The following is a 14,384-nucleotide window of genomic DNA, read 5'->3' on the forward strand; positions in this document are numbered from 1 at the left end:
TTTATTTTCTTATCTATTTATGTACAATTCATTCTATGTGTCAATAGGTATATCCAAACTACTGCAGCCTGTCATTATCCTCTATAAGTTCTGCTGGCAGCTAAATTCAACATTCTTGTGTATGTCACGCTAATGTTCCGATAAATACATAATAAATGCATCAACTAACCAAGTTTACCAAGCAGTGTTCACAAAGGCTTACTAATTTGCTTCTCTGGTCTGTGTTTCATGATAGCTACAAACGCAACTACCTATATCTTAGTCTACTCTTTTCACTCTTTTCTTTGGTTGACTCAAGGTAGTGATAGCAAAAAGGCCACTAAGGACAAAACACAAGTTTTCCTCCTAACAGACACAGCTGCAAATTGACTGGAAATCAGTCCATCCATTTTTGGAGAAGGCGAAAGGAATAACAAATCTGGATATCAGTCAAAAAATAAAATCTATTCCTTTCAAAAACTGATCCTGCATTCTACCACTGTACAATCACTCTCAGACTCCTTAGTTATCCTCTCTCTACTATGATTGAACATCAAAGAGACAAAGTACAACACCAGGTTTTTTTTTAAACTGTGACACAGCTGTACAGGTAAGTCAGTGAGAAAACTGAAATAAGAGAGAATATTTTGAAACACCAAATACGTAAAACTACTATATTTTAACAAACTAAAATGAAATAAATCACGAAAAATCACAAATATGAAAAAAGAAATGTAATACAAATTCTCACCAATGAAGAGTACAACACCAATACACATATAGCCTTTGTAGTACTGATTAACCCAGGAATACAATGGCTCCATCACATTAAAATTAACTGTAGAACCAACTCTAGCAAAACTCATCTGTAGTCCAAAAACCATATTAAGTTCTTTTCCTTTAAACCACAAGACGGCATAGTTGTTTTGTGCTACAGCCAAAGATTCACCTCCAATCCTAAAACAGATATTGAATTATACATAAATGTAGTTTCTTAAATCCTAATCAGTCAATAATTTTAAAAAGAAGGTGAATGTGCAAGCTGATAAGACATCAATATTTGGCAAACGTTTTTGATTGTTAAGAGATAAACTCTAAACTCAACCTTGCGGTACCACAGGCTGCTTCATGGTTAATGTAAGAAACCTCACAGGGGAAGTAGTAGCAAACAATGGAATGCAAGAGCCTAAACTTAAAAAGCTACAGAAATACTAATACAACATTGTGTCTCAATAGTTGTACCCCATCATATATTCACTTTAATTTGGTACTTTGCCTGTCACTTTACCTTTTTTTCAGTATCTCTGTATTTATTCCTCTCATGAGTATTTTCACAGGTAAATTTTGCTGATTTCAACATTGGTACCTTAACCTTTCTCATTCCCTGATTTTGCTCCCAAAAATGGGCAGGAAAGCAGTTATGGAAACCTAGGTTTATGTAGAACTAATACCACAGCACAATCTGACTTTTTTCTTTTTTCATTACACACAACATAGACAAGAGGAGGCATTTCCATCTGGCACTTAATGTGATACTCAAATGAAAATGAAATTTTTAGCCATTTGATTTGAAGTCTGATACTTATCAACTGATCCAGTAAGTGATGTATCATAGACACTGTTATATCTTATAAAGTTACCATTTGCTCTCTTTTAATACATAGTGTCATATCATAAAGTAAGTTAATCACCACTTCTGATAGGCAGAATAAAAATAAATGTAAAACGAGATGGGACTAAACAAATCTTAGAAAATGGACATCAAAATTGTTTTTCTGACTTTCATTATTTTACAATAGAACAAGATCTGGAGAAATATTATCAAAGAATTTACTTAATTGAAAAAATGGACAACATTCACAATCAGTTATAGTCTTATTTGATGTTAATATGGACAAGATAGCGAGGTAAAAATATGACAATCTTAGCACTTTACAAAGGCTTAGGAACACTTATCTGACAAATCATAAATGTTTAAACAGTTGACTTCAGTCTTAGCCACTAATAAATAAACCTTGACTTAGTGTGGTGACATATACATATAAATAATATGGATAACCATATTGTAGGTGCTACCACACCAGAGGGGGTTTCTGTGCAGAGGTTAGGAGATGTCAGATTTCTTGAAGGGGGCAGCAGCCTTTTCAGGAATAGCAGGGGTAATGGTCTGGATGACTGACTTATATGGCTTTGTAACTTTAATGAAATTGGGCCTGCTATGTTGGTACAGCAAATGTCTGACAGCAAGGGGAAACTACATCAGTAACATTTCCCGAGGACCTACATCTACATCTACATTTATACTCCGCAAGCCACCCAATGGTGTGTGGCGGAGGGCACTTTACGTGCCACTGTCATTACCTCCCTTTTCTGTTCCAGTCGCGCATGGTTCGCGGGAAGAACGACTGTCTGAAAGCCTCCGTGCACGCTCAAATCTCTCTAATTTTACATTCGTGATCTCCTCGGGAGGTATAAGTAGGGGGAAGCAATATATTCGATACCTCATCCAGAAATGCACCCTCTCGAAACCTGGAGAGCAAGCTACACCACGATGCAGAGCGCCTCTCTTGCAGAGTCTGCTACTTGAGTTTGCTAAACATCTCCGTAACGCTATCACGGTTACCAAATAACCCTGTGACGAAACGCGCCGCTCTTCTTTGGATCTTCCCTATCTCCTCCGTCAACCCAATCTGGTACGGATCCCACACTGATGAGCAATACTCAAGTATAGGTCGAACGAGTGTTTTGTAAGCCACCTCCTTTGTTGATGGACTACATTTTCCAAGGACTCTCCCAATGAATCTCAATCTGGTACCCACCTTGCCAACGATTAATTTTATATGATCATTCCACTTCAAATCGTTCCGCACGCATACTCCCAGATATTTTACAGAAGTAACTGTTGCCAGTGTTTTTGTTCCGCTATCATATAATCATACAATAAAGGATTCTTCTTTCTATGTATTCGCAATACATTACATTTGTCTATGTTAAGGGTCAGTTGCCACTCCCTGCACCAAGTGCCTATCCGCTGCAGATCTTCCTGCATTTCGCTACAATTTTCTAATGCTGCAACTTCTCTGTATACTACAGCATCATCCGCGAAAAGCCGCATGGAACTTCCGACACTATCTACTAGGTCAACCACCTAAAGCTCTACTATATGGTTTAAAGATGGCAGCATTCTCTTGATAAAGTAGTCCCCAATTTGGATCTTCCAGTGCATCTACTCAGGAGGATGTTGTCATCGGAAAAGGCAATTCTAACACCCTATGGCTTGGAGCACAGCATGCTGGATTCATTAACTGTGTAGGTAACTTAGTGAACTTGAAAAGGGAAACAGAAAGGTTGAAGCTACATAGGGGGAGAATTAGTGAAGTGTGATGACAGGAAGAAGAGAATTTTTGGTCAGGTAATACAGGATTATCAACACATAATCAGAGGTAATGCAAGAATAAGTCTAATAGCACGCAGGAAACTAGGAATGAACAGCATAATGAACACATTATTGTGGTGAAGATAGAAAAAAAAAGCCATGACTTACATACAAGTGTATATCCTACTAGCTGTGCAGATGACGAGATTAAAAAGAACTTCTGTGAGGAGATTATTCAGTATATTAAGGGATATGCAAATTTATTTGTGATAGGGAATTTGCATTCAATAGTCAGAAAAAGAAAAGGTGAAATACACTGATGGAAACAAAAATCACAACACCAAGAACAAGTTATGCGACACAAAAGAAATCTGGTAGACATTTTTCTACATTTGAAAGGTGATGTCTATTCATATTTCGTGCCAGTCACATGAGTGGCACTAGTAGTGCAACTGTGAGGATGTAGATCAGGTTTGCTTTAAATACATGCTGTAACCGTCATGAGTATTGGTTACCATTGAGACTGGACGTGGTGAGTTGATGCTAGTCAAGAATGCCATTAAGGCGACAAAGCCACCATTATCAACACCTCACTGAGTTCAAATGAGTATGTGTAATAGCACCTTCAACAATACTGCAGAAATATTTGGCAAGAATGTAGCCATTATGCATGCTTGCTGGCAGCTGTCACAAGGAGACCGGACTCTGGACGGCTACGTGGCAATACCTAATGGGAAGACCACCGTGTTCAGTGTATGGCTCTGGCGCATCATACTGCATCCAAAACAGCAATTTGAGCAGCAATAATGTGACACAATGAACCGTGACAAAATTGGTTACTTCAAGGACAGCTCTGAGCCAGATATCCTGTAGAGTGCATTCCACTGATCCCAAACCACTGCCATTTGTGACTTCAGGGGTGTCAAGTGAGAGCTCATTGGAGGGCGAGGTGGAGATCTGTTGTGTTTTCTGATGAAAGCTGGTTTTGCCTTAGTGCCAGTGATGGCAGTGTGCTGGTAAGGAGGAGGCCAATTGAGGGGCTGCAACAAACCTGTTTCAGTGCTAAACACAATGGATCTACACCTGGAGTTATTGTCTGAGGTGCGATTTTCTATGACAGCAGGAACACTCTCATAGTTATCCCACACACCCTGGCTGCAAATTTATATGTCAATCTGGTGATCCGATCTGCTGTGCTACCATTCATGAACAGCATTCCAGGATTTTTTTCCAACATACCGCTGTTGTAACCCAACATACTCTACAGAGTGTCGGCATGTTGCCTTGGCCTTACACACACATTCGCATGCCTGCATTCAACATTCTGCTGGTTACATCGGTTATTAATGTATCAGCATTTCACATTTCCAATTACTTATCTTGCTCTTACATTAAACTGTGATCCTGCAATGTTAATCACTTAAATATATTACCTAGACAAACGTATTCCCGAAATTTCTTTACATTAATTATTTTTTCTGTGTTGCAATTTTTTTCCGTCAGTGTATTAAGAGAATAGAATAAGGAGAAAGGAGTGAAAGGGGAAGCTGCCTGGTGGAATTTTGCACATAGAACAATTTCATCATTTCTAACAATTGGACTAAGATTCATGAAAGAAGGCTGCATATGTGGAAGGGACCTGGAGACACTGCAACATTTCAGATAGAGTATATAATGGTAAGAGAGATTTAGAAATTAGACTTTAAAATGTAAAGCATTTGCAGGAGCAGATGTGGGTTCTAATCATAATTTATTAGTTACATAATGCAAACTAAAGCTGAAGAAATTGCACAAACATAGGAAATTGAACTGGTGGGATCTGAATAACCAGAAACAACCTCAAGGTAATGGAAAGTCCACAACAGAATACAAACAATACAAGGAGTTACAGTAATGACTCACTGAATAGTTGTGCATTAAGTCATCGATAGACACAAACAAAACTGGGAACACTGCTAGGTTTTGATAAATCCTTCTTCAGATATATAAGAAGAATGTGTGCCTCTTAACGCCTGCCCCCCCCCCCCCCCCACACACACACACAAATGGTGGCTACATTGTCACAGCTGACTACATTTTTTCAGCATTGTAGCTTGACTGGCATAAGGGGTTGTGTCAGGAATGGAGGAAGAGGAGAGACACAAAGTGTTGAGGGGGAGGGAGGAGATACAACAGATGAAGAGGGAAACTGTGGAGGGGGGGGGGGGGGGGGGGAGTTGGGGGACGGAGAGGTGACTGCAGGATGAGTTAAGTCTTGGGTCAGGAAGAGAAATGTGTGTCGACAGGGGTTATCAGAGCCTGAGGCCAGGAGGATTACAGGATTGACGGAAGTGTTGCAGGAAAAATAACAAACTACTTAATTCACACAAATTGGCAATGCAGGGGAGGATCCAGGTGTCACAGGTTCCGAAGAAGCCAGTGAAATTTAGCATTTTGTGCTCAGTAGTGTTTTCTGGCACTGAGTGGTCAACTCTCATCTTGGTCATAGTTTGACAGTGACTATTCAGTTGTCTGGACAGCCAGTTGGTGGATATGCCCATATAAAAATCTGTGCTGAAGTTACAGCAGAGCTAGCATGATGTAGTTACTTTCACGTTTGGCCCTGCCTATGATAGAATAGGTTATGACTACCGTATTTACTCGAATCTAAGCCGCACTCAAATCGAAAAATGAGACTCGAAATAAAGGAAAAAGAAATTTCCCGAATCTAAGCTGCACCTGAAATTTCCGACTCGAAAATCAAGGGGAGAAAAAAGTTTTAGGCCGCACCTCCAAATCAACACAAAGTTGGTCCATTGTAATAGGTCCATTGTAATATGAGACACAATTTAGGTCGAATGAATGACGATACAGCTACAGTAGTTTGGTTCGAGTCGTAAGCTTAGCAGTCAAGCTTTACCAGGTACCCACTGCTATGCGTCAGGCGCTCCGTCCATGTTTATACGGGTACCCTTCCTTTTTCACGTGCTACGCCTGGTTTGAATCGATTGCTTATTTTGCTTTGATCTGATAAGTGCCGTTTTCTTTGTTATAGGTGTTTATGCCACTCTAAGCTGAAAATGCATTACTGTACTGTGTCATGCATTGTTTGTCGCATTCTGATAGTGCGTGTTTACGGCCTGTCGCCACTCGCAGCATGGCTTGCTTTTGTGCGCGCTACTGCCGCTTACAATTAAAAAAAAAACAATGGCAAGAGACTGCTATTTGTTGTTACTTACACTGCTGCTTTCTTTGATAATGATCAACAAGAACCAAATAATAGACTACGTATGATAGAAGATGTTCTGAACGAGAGTTAGGCGAAAATTTTTCTCCATTTGAAAATCTTTGCAGCCACTTCTTTAGTACATCAAATTCTGCACAGAAATTAGTCATCTTAGATTTAAAAATCTAGTCAGTTGCCGTGCTTCATTTCTGACTGTATCACTATTAGGCATAAGAACAATACGAATATAAACATGACACGATACGTATATTCTTCCGCGTTTGCTGTTGTCTCACTCTAGTTTCGTAGTTTATTAGGCAGTCAGGATTTAAATGAGATAGCAGCAAACACGAAAGAATACATGGCAAAATGTTTATATTCGTATTATTCTTATGGTGAAGAGAATAGTGCATGTGATTCACATTTCATCAGGTTCCTATTAGCAACCATCTCTTCTCACAGGTAGGAAAAAATTCAGAACGTAGAGTTGGCCATATTGACAAACATCCCAAACAGTCTTGCCAGTCGTATTTTCGTAGTACATTGAAATTCTGCTACATTCGAAGATGAACAATACGGAATTTGTATTTACTTCGTTGGATAATGTATGAAAATGCAGTGGTCAAAACTCGGGGCGGAGAAAAAAAAAGCTCGTCTTCCACCTTCTTTTTTTTTTTTTTTTTTTTTTAATTTATTTGCTGATGCAGAGGTTTTGGCGCCAGTATTTATCTTTGTGCCTACAAAGCATGCCTGTGTAGCGCTACATATATTCGACGGCAGAAGTTAGTTGTGGCAGCACCTACCAACATTTTTCAGAACTTACGCTTGCTTTGCACTCGATTCTAAGCCGCAGGGGGTTTTTAGGATTACAAAAACCGGAAAAAAAGTGCGGCTTAGATTCGAGTAAATACCGTATGTGGGACTGGAGTAGGATGTGCTGGGTGGGTGTATTGCACAGGTCTTGCACCTGGGCCTTCCTCAATGGTACAACCCATGTGGCAGTGTGTTGGACGTGGGTATTGTGTAAGGATGGAATAGGACATTTTGTACACTGAGTAGAAGGTGAAATACCACTTCCAGAGGGGTAGGATCCTTAGCCTCACTTTCAGACCAACCCCAAAGTTACTTGTCAAAGATTTACTCTCTTCCTCCTTATCCCTACAGTGGAAACACATTTTGTCACCGTCCAGTCCAACCAATGCTAATCAGAATCCAAAATTGAACATTGTCTCACCCCCACTCATATCCCATTTGAACTGCGAACCTCCTCCGCTCCCACCTAACCACCCACTGCTTACCTTCGAGGAATTCTTTACTATATACTTGGTGTCACTGTCCTTTCCAATAACACAAACTTCTCAATGGAGGAACCAACAGTCATCCACAGCCTCCAGACAGACTCCAATTTAAAAACCTTCCCTGCAGACAAAAACTCCACCACTGTCAGAAAGAAGTGTATTGATTACCTGACAGAATAGGTCTACGATCTGTCTGTGTCTCTCATATCCAATTCCTGTCACAGAGATCCCAACCCATAAACCCAAACATAATGTACAAATCCTGCTCAAATCCTTGAGTGTATCCCACTATCGCTCTCTTATATCCACCTCCTTACTCTTCCTGATTACTCTCTGCACACCTACCATCTACCTTTTTCCCCAGAATCAGAAAACCATCCACACACCATAATGTAGGATCTCGGCTCTCGACTAATGCCTCCAAACCATTGACCACAGCCTAGGACCCCGCATAAAATATACAGACCATTTCATCCACCTCTCTACCATCCTAACCTGGTGGGGCCTATTGGTCTACTGGTAAAGCATGTGCCTGGAAACCAAATGGTTGTGGGATAGAATCTGGTTGGATCACATAAATTTTCAGTCTGCCTTTAATCTAGCATTCAATTCTTTAACAATCTGAAGAATCACCAGGAATAATAAGTGGTCTTGATTCTATATTGAACTGCAGATCTCCTTCCCCAGTTAGATAACTGGGAAAGAGTAGGGATACACAAGTTGCCACAGTGGCTTCCAATTGAAAGACTTGCACCTTGCCATTAAGCCACATGAAATTATTATTTCTTTCTTTCTTTTCTCAGACGTTATGTCTGGTCAGAAATGGAAAGTGACGCGGACCTTGATCAAGCGTGACTTCCTTTTAACTGTACAGTATATGTTATATTGCATTTAGGAACTTTTGGGTAATTGAACATGTATCAATAATTGTGGATTTCTGTAGTTGAATATATAAGTTTGGATGTAGCTGTATTGCATTGATGTACTGGTGGATATTGTGTGGTATGACTCCTGTAGTTGATAGTATAATTGGTATAATGTCAACTTTATCCTGATGCCACATGTCCTTGACTTCCTCAGCCAGTTGGATGTATTTTTCAATTTTTTCTCCTGTTTTCTTTTGTATATTTATTGTATTGGGTATGGATATTTCGATTAGTTGTGTTAATTTCTTCTTTTTATTGGTGAGTATGATGTCAGGTTTGTTATGTGGTGTTGTTTTATCTGTTATAATGGTTCTGTTCCAGTATAATTTGTATTCATCATTCTCCAGTACATTTTGTGGTGCATACTTGTATGTGGGAATGTGTTGTTTTATAAGTTTATGTTGTAAGGCAAGTTGTTGATGTATTATTTTTGCTACATTGTCATGTCTTCTGGGGTATTCTGTATTTGCTAGTATTGTACATCTGCTTGTGATGTGATCTACTGTTTCTATTTGTTGTTTGCAAAGTCTGCATTTATCTGTTGTTTATTGTTTGATCCTGTATTGCAATCATGAATCCTTCCATCTCACTGTATATATTGCCTTTTCTTAGCCATGTGTTGGATGCGTCTTGATCGATGTGTGACTGTGTTAGATGATACGGGTGCTTGCATGTAGTGTTTTCTTTTTCCAATTTACTTTCTTCGTATCTGTTGATGTTATGTGATCTAAAGGGTTGTAGACGTGGTTATGAAATTGCAGTGGTGTAGCCGATGTATTTATATGAGTGATTGCTTTGTGTATTTTGCTAGTTCCTGCTCGTTCTAGAAAGAATTTTCTTAAATTGTCTACCTGTCCGTAATGTAGGTTTTTTATGTCGATAAATCCCCTTCCTCCTTCCTTTCTGCTTAATGTGAATCTTTCTGTTGCTGAATGTATGTATTCTATATTTGTGGCATTGTGATCGTGTAAGTGTATTGAGTGCTTCTAGGTCTCTGTTACTCCATTTCACTAATCCAAATGAGTAGGTCAATATTGGTATAGCATAAGTATCTATAGCTTTTGTCTTGTTTCTTGCTGTCAATTCTGTTTTCAGTATTTTTGTTAGTCTTTGTCTATATTTTTCTTTTAGTTCTTTTTTAATATTTGTATTATCTATTCCTATTTTTTGTCTGTATCCTAGATATTTATAGGCATCTGTTTTTTCCATCGCCTCTATGCAGTCGCTGTGGTTATCCAATATGTAAATCTTCTTGTTTAGTGTGTTTTCCCTTGACTATGCTATTTTTCTTACATTTGTCTGTTCCAAAAGCTATATTTATATCATTGCTGAATACTTCTGTTATCTTTAGTAATTGGTTGAGTTGTTGATTTGTTGCTGCCAGTAGTTTTAGATCATCCATGTATAGCAAATGTGTGATTTTGTGTGGGTATGTTCCAGTAATATCGTATCCATAATTTGTATTATTTAGCATGTTGGATAGTGGGTTCAGAGCAAGGCAGAACCAGAAAGGACTTAATGAGTCTCCTTGGTATATTCCACGCTTAATCTGTATTGGCTGTGATATGATATTATTTGAATTTGTTTGGATATTAAGTGTGGTTTTCCAATTTTTCATTACTATGTTTAGGAACTGTATCAATTTAAGATCTACTTCGTATATTTCCAATATTTGTAGTAACCATGAGTGGGGTGCACCAAGGGGGTGAAACTCATATAGGGATTTCCGGTAACACGACGTTGGTTTGGTCCCAGGCCACTTGGAGCGCTGCAAGTTTAGCAATTTATAGTCTCGTGTTTCTATTGGATGACGTAGTCTTCCATAATTGTTTTGGTATCGTAGTAACGTGATCGTGAATTTTCGTTTAAATTGCAGTGTAAGTATGTTGCTATTATTCTCCTTAATTTTTGGATGCATTCGTAATATTTGATGGTGTGATGATTCAGTATTTACTTTTTTACTTTTGTTTCATATAGAACACGACGCTGTATCATCACATTACGTTCTGTGGACTCTTGTATACTTGTTCCTGCAAAGAAATACAATTTCCGTTGCTCAGTTTACTTAAAGGGTAAGTATATTTCTTATTTCTGTTCATACTTCCTTGTATTTCATAGAGAATCCCATGCTAGCAGCTTTTGACACAGTTGGTTTTCAACTTTCCGAATCCTTTAATGGAATATAATTCTGGCTTTGATTCATCTTCCTTTTTGCCACGAAGTACTCTTAGTGACATAATAAGTACCATTTATTGTGCCGTTTACTACATACCAAATATTGGATGTGTTACAATTGATTCGTAATGCCTCGAGTGTGTTCTATTTCGCGTTTTCGACAGTAAATATTCTGTACAGTACATAACACTCTATCCAGGTAAAAAGTGTTTGTTGCTGTTGTATCGACAAAGGTTGTGTTCTCACATAATAAGACATTTGTTTGGAAGTCACACAAAGCAGGTCCTTCAAGCAGTTGGACATTTACATGTATTATTGTGGCAATATCCAATGCAGTAGAAATCTTCTCGCACTTTAATGCTCAGCACAACGTAATACAGATTTACAGCTGTAACTGTTACTGATAATGTGCAGTTGAATTTGGTATCTACCATGGTATCTAGATGCTGAAATATACTGAAATGGTACAATAAGCAGTGTTTCTACTGCCTGATAGCACTGTTTAACGAAGTAGTGTTGAATATAGAATATAGTGCAACTACGCTCATGCAGTTATATATAGAGTGATGTGCATATCCGTAGTAGAAATGAGAATTTGTTTCGTTTTTTCACTATTTTGTAGCAATACCACATCAGATTACAAGCCATGATAACAGTTATCAATACTTCAGTACAGGATAGCTGCATTTAGACATAAGCTAATATGATTTTTGATAGTGAAATTAATTTAACATTGAGTTTTCTTTAACATTAATCAATGTAAACCATACTTGATCTTTTTTCTCGTTCCTAATTTTTGGTTTGAATAACATTTCAGACACATAAGGATGGATCATACAGGAAGAGAAGAATCCAGTTTGAGACTGAAATTGAAATACTCGTGCAAGTTTCCAGGATGAAGGAGTAGTTATTATGTAAAAACAAATTCCAAACACAAAAATAAACATTTCTATAAATTTCCAGCTGCATCAAAAAGTGAGACTTTAAAGAAGTGGAAATTGATCTGTAATATAGATGAAGGTGTCAACTGTAGTTATTATTATGTGTGTGAGGATCATTTTTATGAAGCAGATTTTGTGAACTTTACTAGACACAGGCTAAATCCTGGTGTTATACCAAAGCACATGGAATTGGTGTTGTATCACCCTCCCCCCACCCATCTGTGTTACACTGGTGGTGGTGGTGGCGGTTTCACCACATCGGGTGCAAATATAAGTGTGCACGAGACAGGTCACAATGCAAAATCTACAGTAATACAACAAAGCAGTCCCCCTTTACAGAGCACAGATGATGGTGAGTACAGCTTTTTATCCTCACCTGTTTATGATGTTGAAAGTAGTCCAGGTGTAATGGGATCTGGCGTCTCTAAACGTGATTTAACTCCAAGAAAACACAAAATGTATAAACTGCATAGAATTACAGTTTCCAGAGTGTGTAAATTGAAAAAACAGCTACAGAATGAGAGGAATAAATTGAAAATTCTGAAAGAGTTGTATGATGACAGGAAATTTCAGTTAATTGAATAAGAGTTGAATGATGTGACTAAAACTTTTATTAATAGTCAGTTAAGAAATGCCAATATGCAGCCCACAGCAGTACGGTGGTCTATACAAGATAAGACATTTGCTTTATCTATTTATAAGTGTAGTCCCCGGTTGTACAGATATTTGGCCTCATACTTCTCCCTTCCATCTGTCAGGCTGCTCAAGGGAGTGCTTTCCCACATACCATTTGATACAGGACTTAATCCAGCTTTATTAAACTTTTTAGCAAGGGAGGTAAGTAATATGCATGAAAATGACAAGTACTGTGCTCTACTTTTTGATGAAATGTCTCTGGATGATGGTATGTACTATGATGCACACAAACAGCTAATCTATGGGTATCAGGACTTGGGTCATTTAGGACGTTCACCTGTAGCTGCTAAAAAAAAAAAAAAAAAGTGCACAACACTTTAACTTTTCTGATTCCCATGTCAAAATGAAGGTAAAAGTTGCTGCTGCACAAACGAGACACACTGTTGCAGCTGCAATTGAAACATATGTTTCTACTCACACATTACCATCTGAAGCTATACACACAGCTGAGTTTGTGGAAAAGGTAGATAATCTCTTTGATTCACTCAACAGTAATGAGCAATATCCCAGGGATTGAAAACAATTTAGGTGTGCTTTATCAGAAAATTCGCCACATTTAGAAATGTGGTATAGCATATTGAGGGAAATAGGCAGCTGGCAAATAATAGATTTAAAAATGGGAAGAAACAAGACTAATGTGTTTAGCTTCATAAAAGGTTGGCAGATTACATTACAGTCTATTATTTTCTTGTGGAAGACCTTGAAAGTGGCTGGCTTTAAGTACTTAAATTTAAAGGCGTTAAATCAAGATGCTTTAGAAAATTTCTTTTGTTGTACAAGACAACATGGTATTGCTAATACAAACGCAACTTATTTTCAGTTTGTACAAGCTCTGAAGACTTGTGTTGTCAATCATATTACTTTGCCTTTCAAAGCCATGACTGTAAGTAACTGTGAAAATGATGATTACACTCCCTTGAGCAGTTTGTGTCACTTTTTGGCAGCTAGTGGTAGGAGTGAACATTTAAATGAATGTGAGATGAATGACACTGATACACCTGAGCAAATTTATTCTTACTCAGATGGTATCATCGAGTCTGTTGAAGATCAACAATCCTTAGCCTATGTAGCAGGCTATGTACTAAAAGCCATAGATGTATCAGATGATTGTGAAACATGTAATACCAGTCTCTACTCCTCTGTTGTGACTGAAAATCATTTGTTTACCTCACTTAAAGGGAATAGTGAGGAGCATTCTCATTTGAAATATCCAAGTGAAAGAGTCATGATTTTCCTAAGGGCACTCCATGATCAGCTGTATGAGTATCTAAATAGTCATGGTCACACAACAAGACTACATGATAATTTAAAAAAAAAACATTTGTTCTGTCTCATACAACAATTTGTAATAAGCATGACATTGAAGAGAGACTTAAGAAGACAAGTACTCCATTTATAATATACAAGTATGTGAAAGAAAAGAAATTTACAAACAAGAGGAAATTGTGTATGCAACAACTTAAAAAGAAGTTCAAATCATGTTAAAAGTCTTTGTATGTCAGTGTTTATTATGTGTACAATGAGAGTAAGCTCCCTATACATATACAAATGTTGTGTTAAAAGCAGAGAATTACATGTTCTTGTATCAAAGTCATGCCTTTGATTTGTTATGACAAACTCTGGTAATTCAGCAGGAACATAACCTAACACTTTCTAGATGTGATGATTGGACTCTAAAAGTATAATGAATAAAGTGCTGTCAAGGGGAATTTGTGTTAATTTTCAGTAGTGTACCAAAAAAAGTTTACAAAGAGGAGTGTCTTCTTTCATTATATAAACATGATGGGT

General features: G+C 37.9%; 1 protein-coding gene across 3 annotated transcripts in view; it reads right to left on the reverse strand.

Annotated features, from left to right (window-relative positions):
* LOC126457364 (major facilitator superfamily domain-containing protein 1-like) overlaps positions 1 to 14,384 on the reverse strand; it is a 123,467-nt gene that overhangs the window by 70,058 nt on the left and 39,025 nt on the right. For all 3 annotated transcript variants that reach the window (XM_050093604.1, XM_050093605.1, XM_050093606.1), the window contains exon 5: positions 731 to 936. In XM_050093604.1, coding sequence (XP_049949561.1) covers positions 731 to 936 — 206 coding nt within the window. The remainder of the gene's footprint in view (positions 1 to 730; positions 937 to 14,384) is intronic.

The sequence above is a fragment of the Schistocerca serialis genome, chromosome 2 (assembly GCF_023864345.2).
Source record: "Schistocerca serialis cubense isolate TAMUIC-IGC-003099 chromosome 2, iqSchSeri2.2, whole genome shotgun sequence".
NCBI classification, from domain to species: Eukaryota; Metazoa; Arthropoda; class Insecta; order Orthoptera; family Acrididae; genus Schistocerca; species Schistocerca serialis.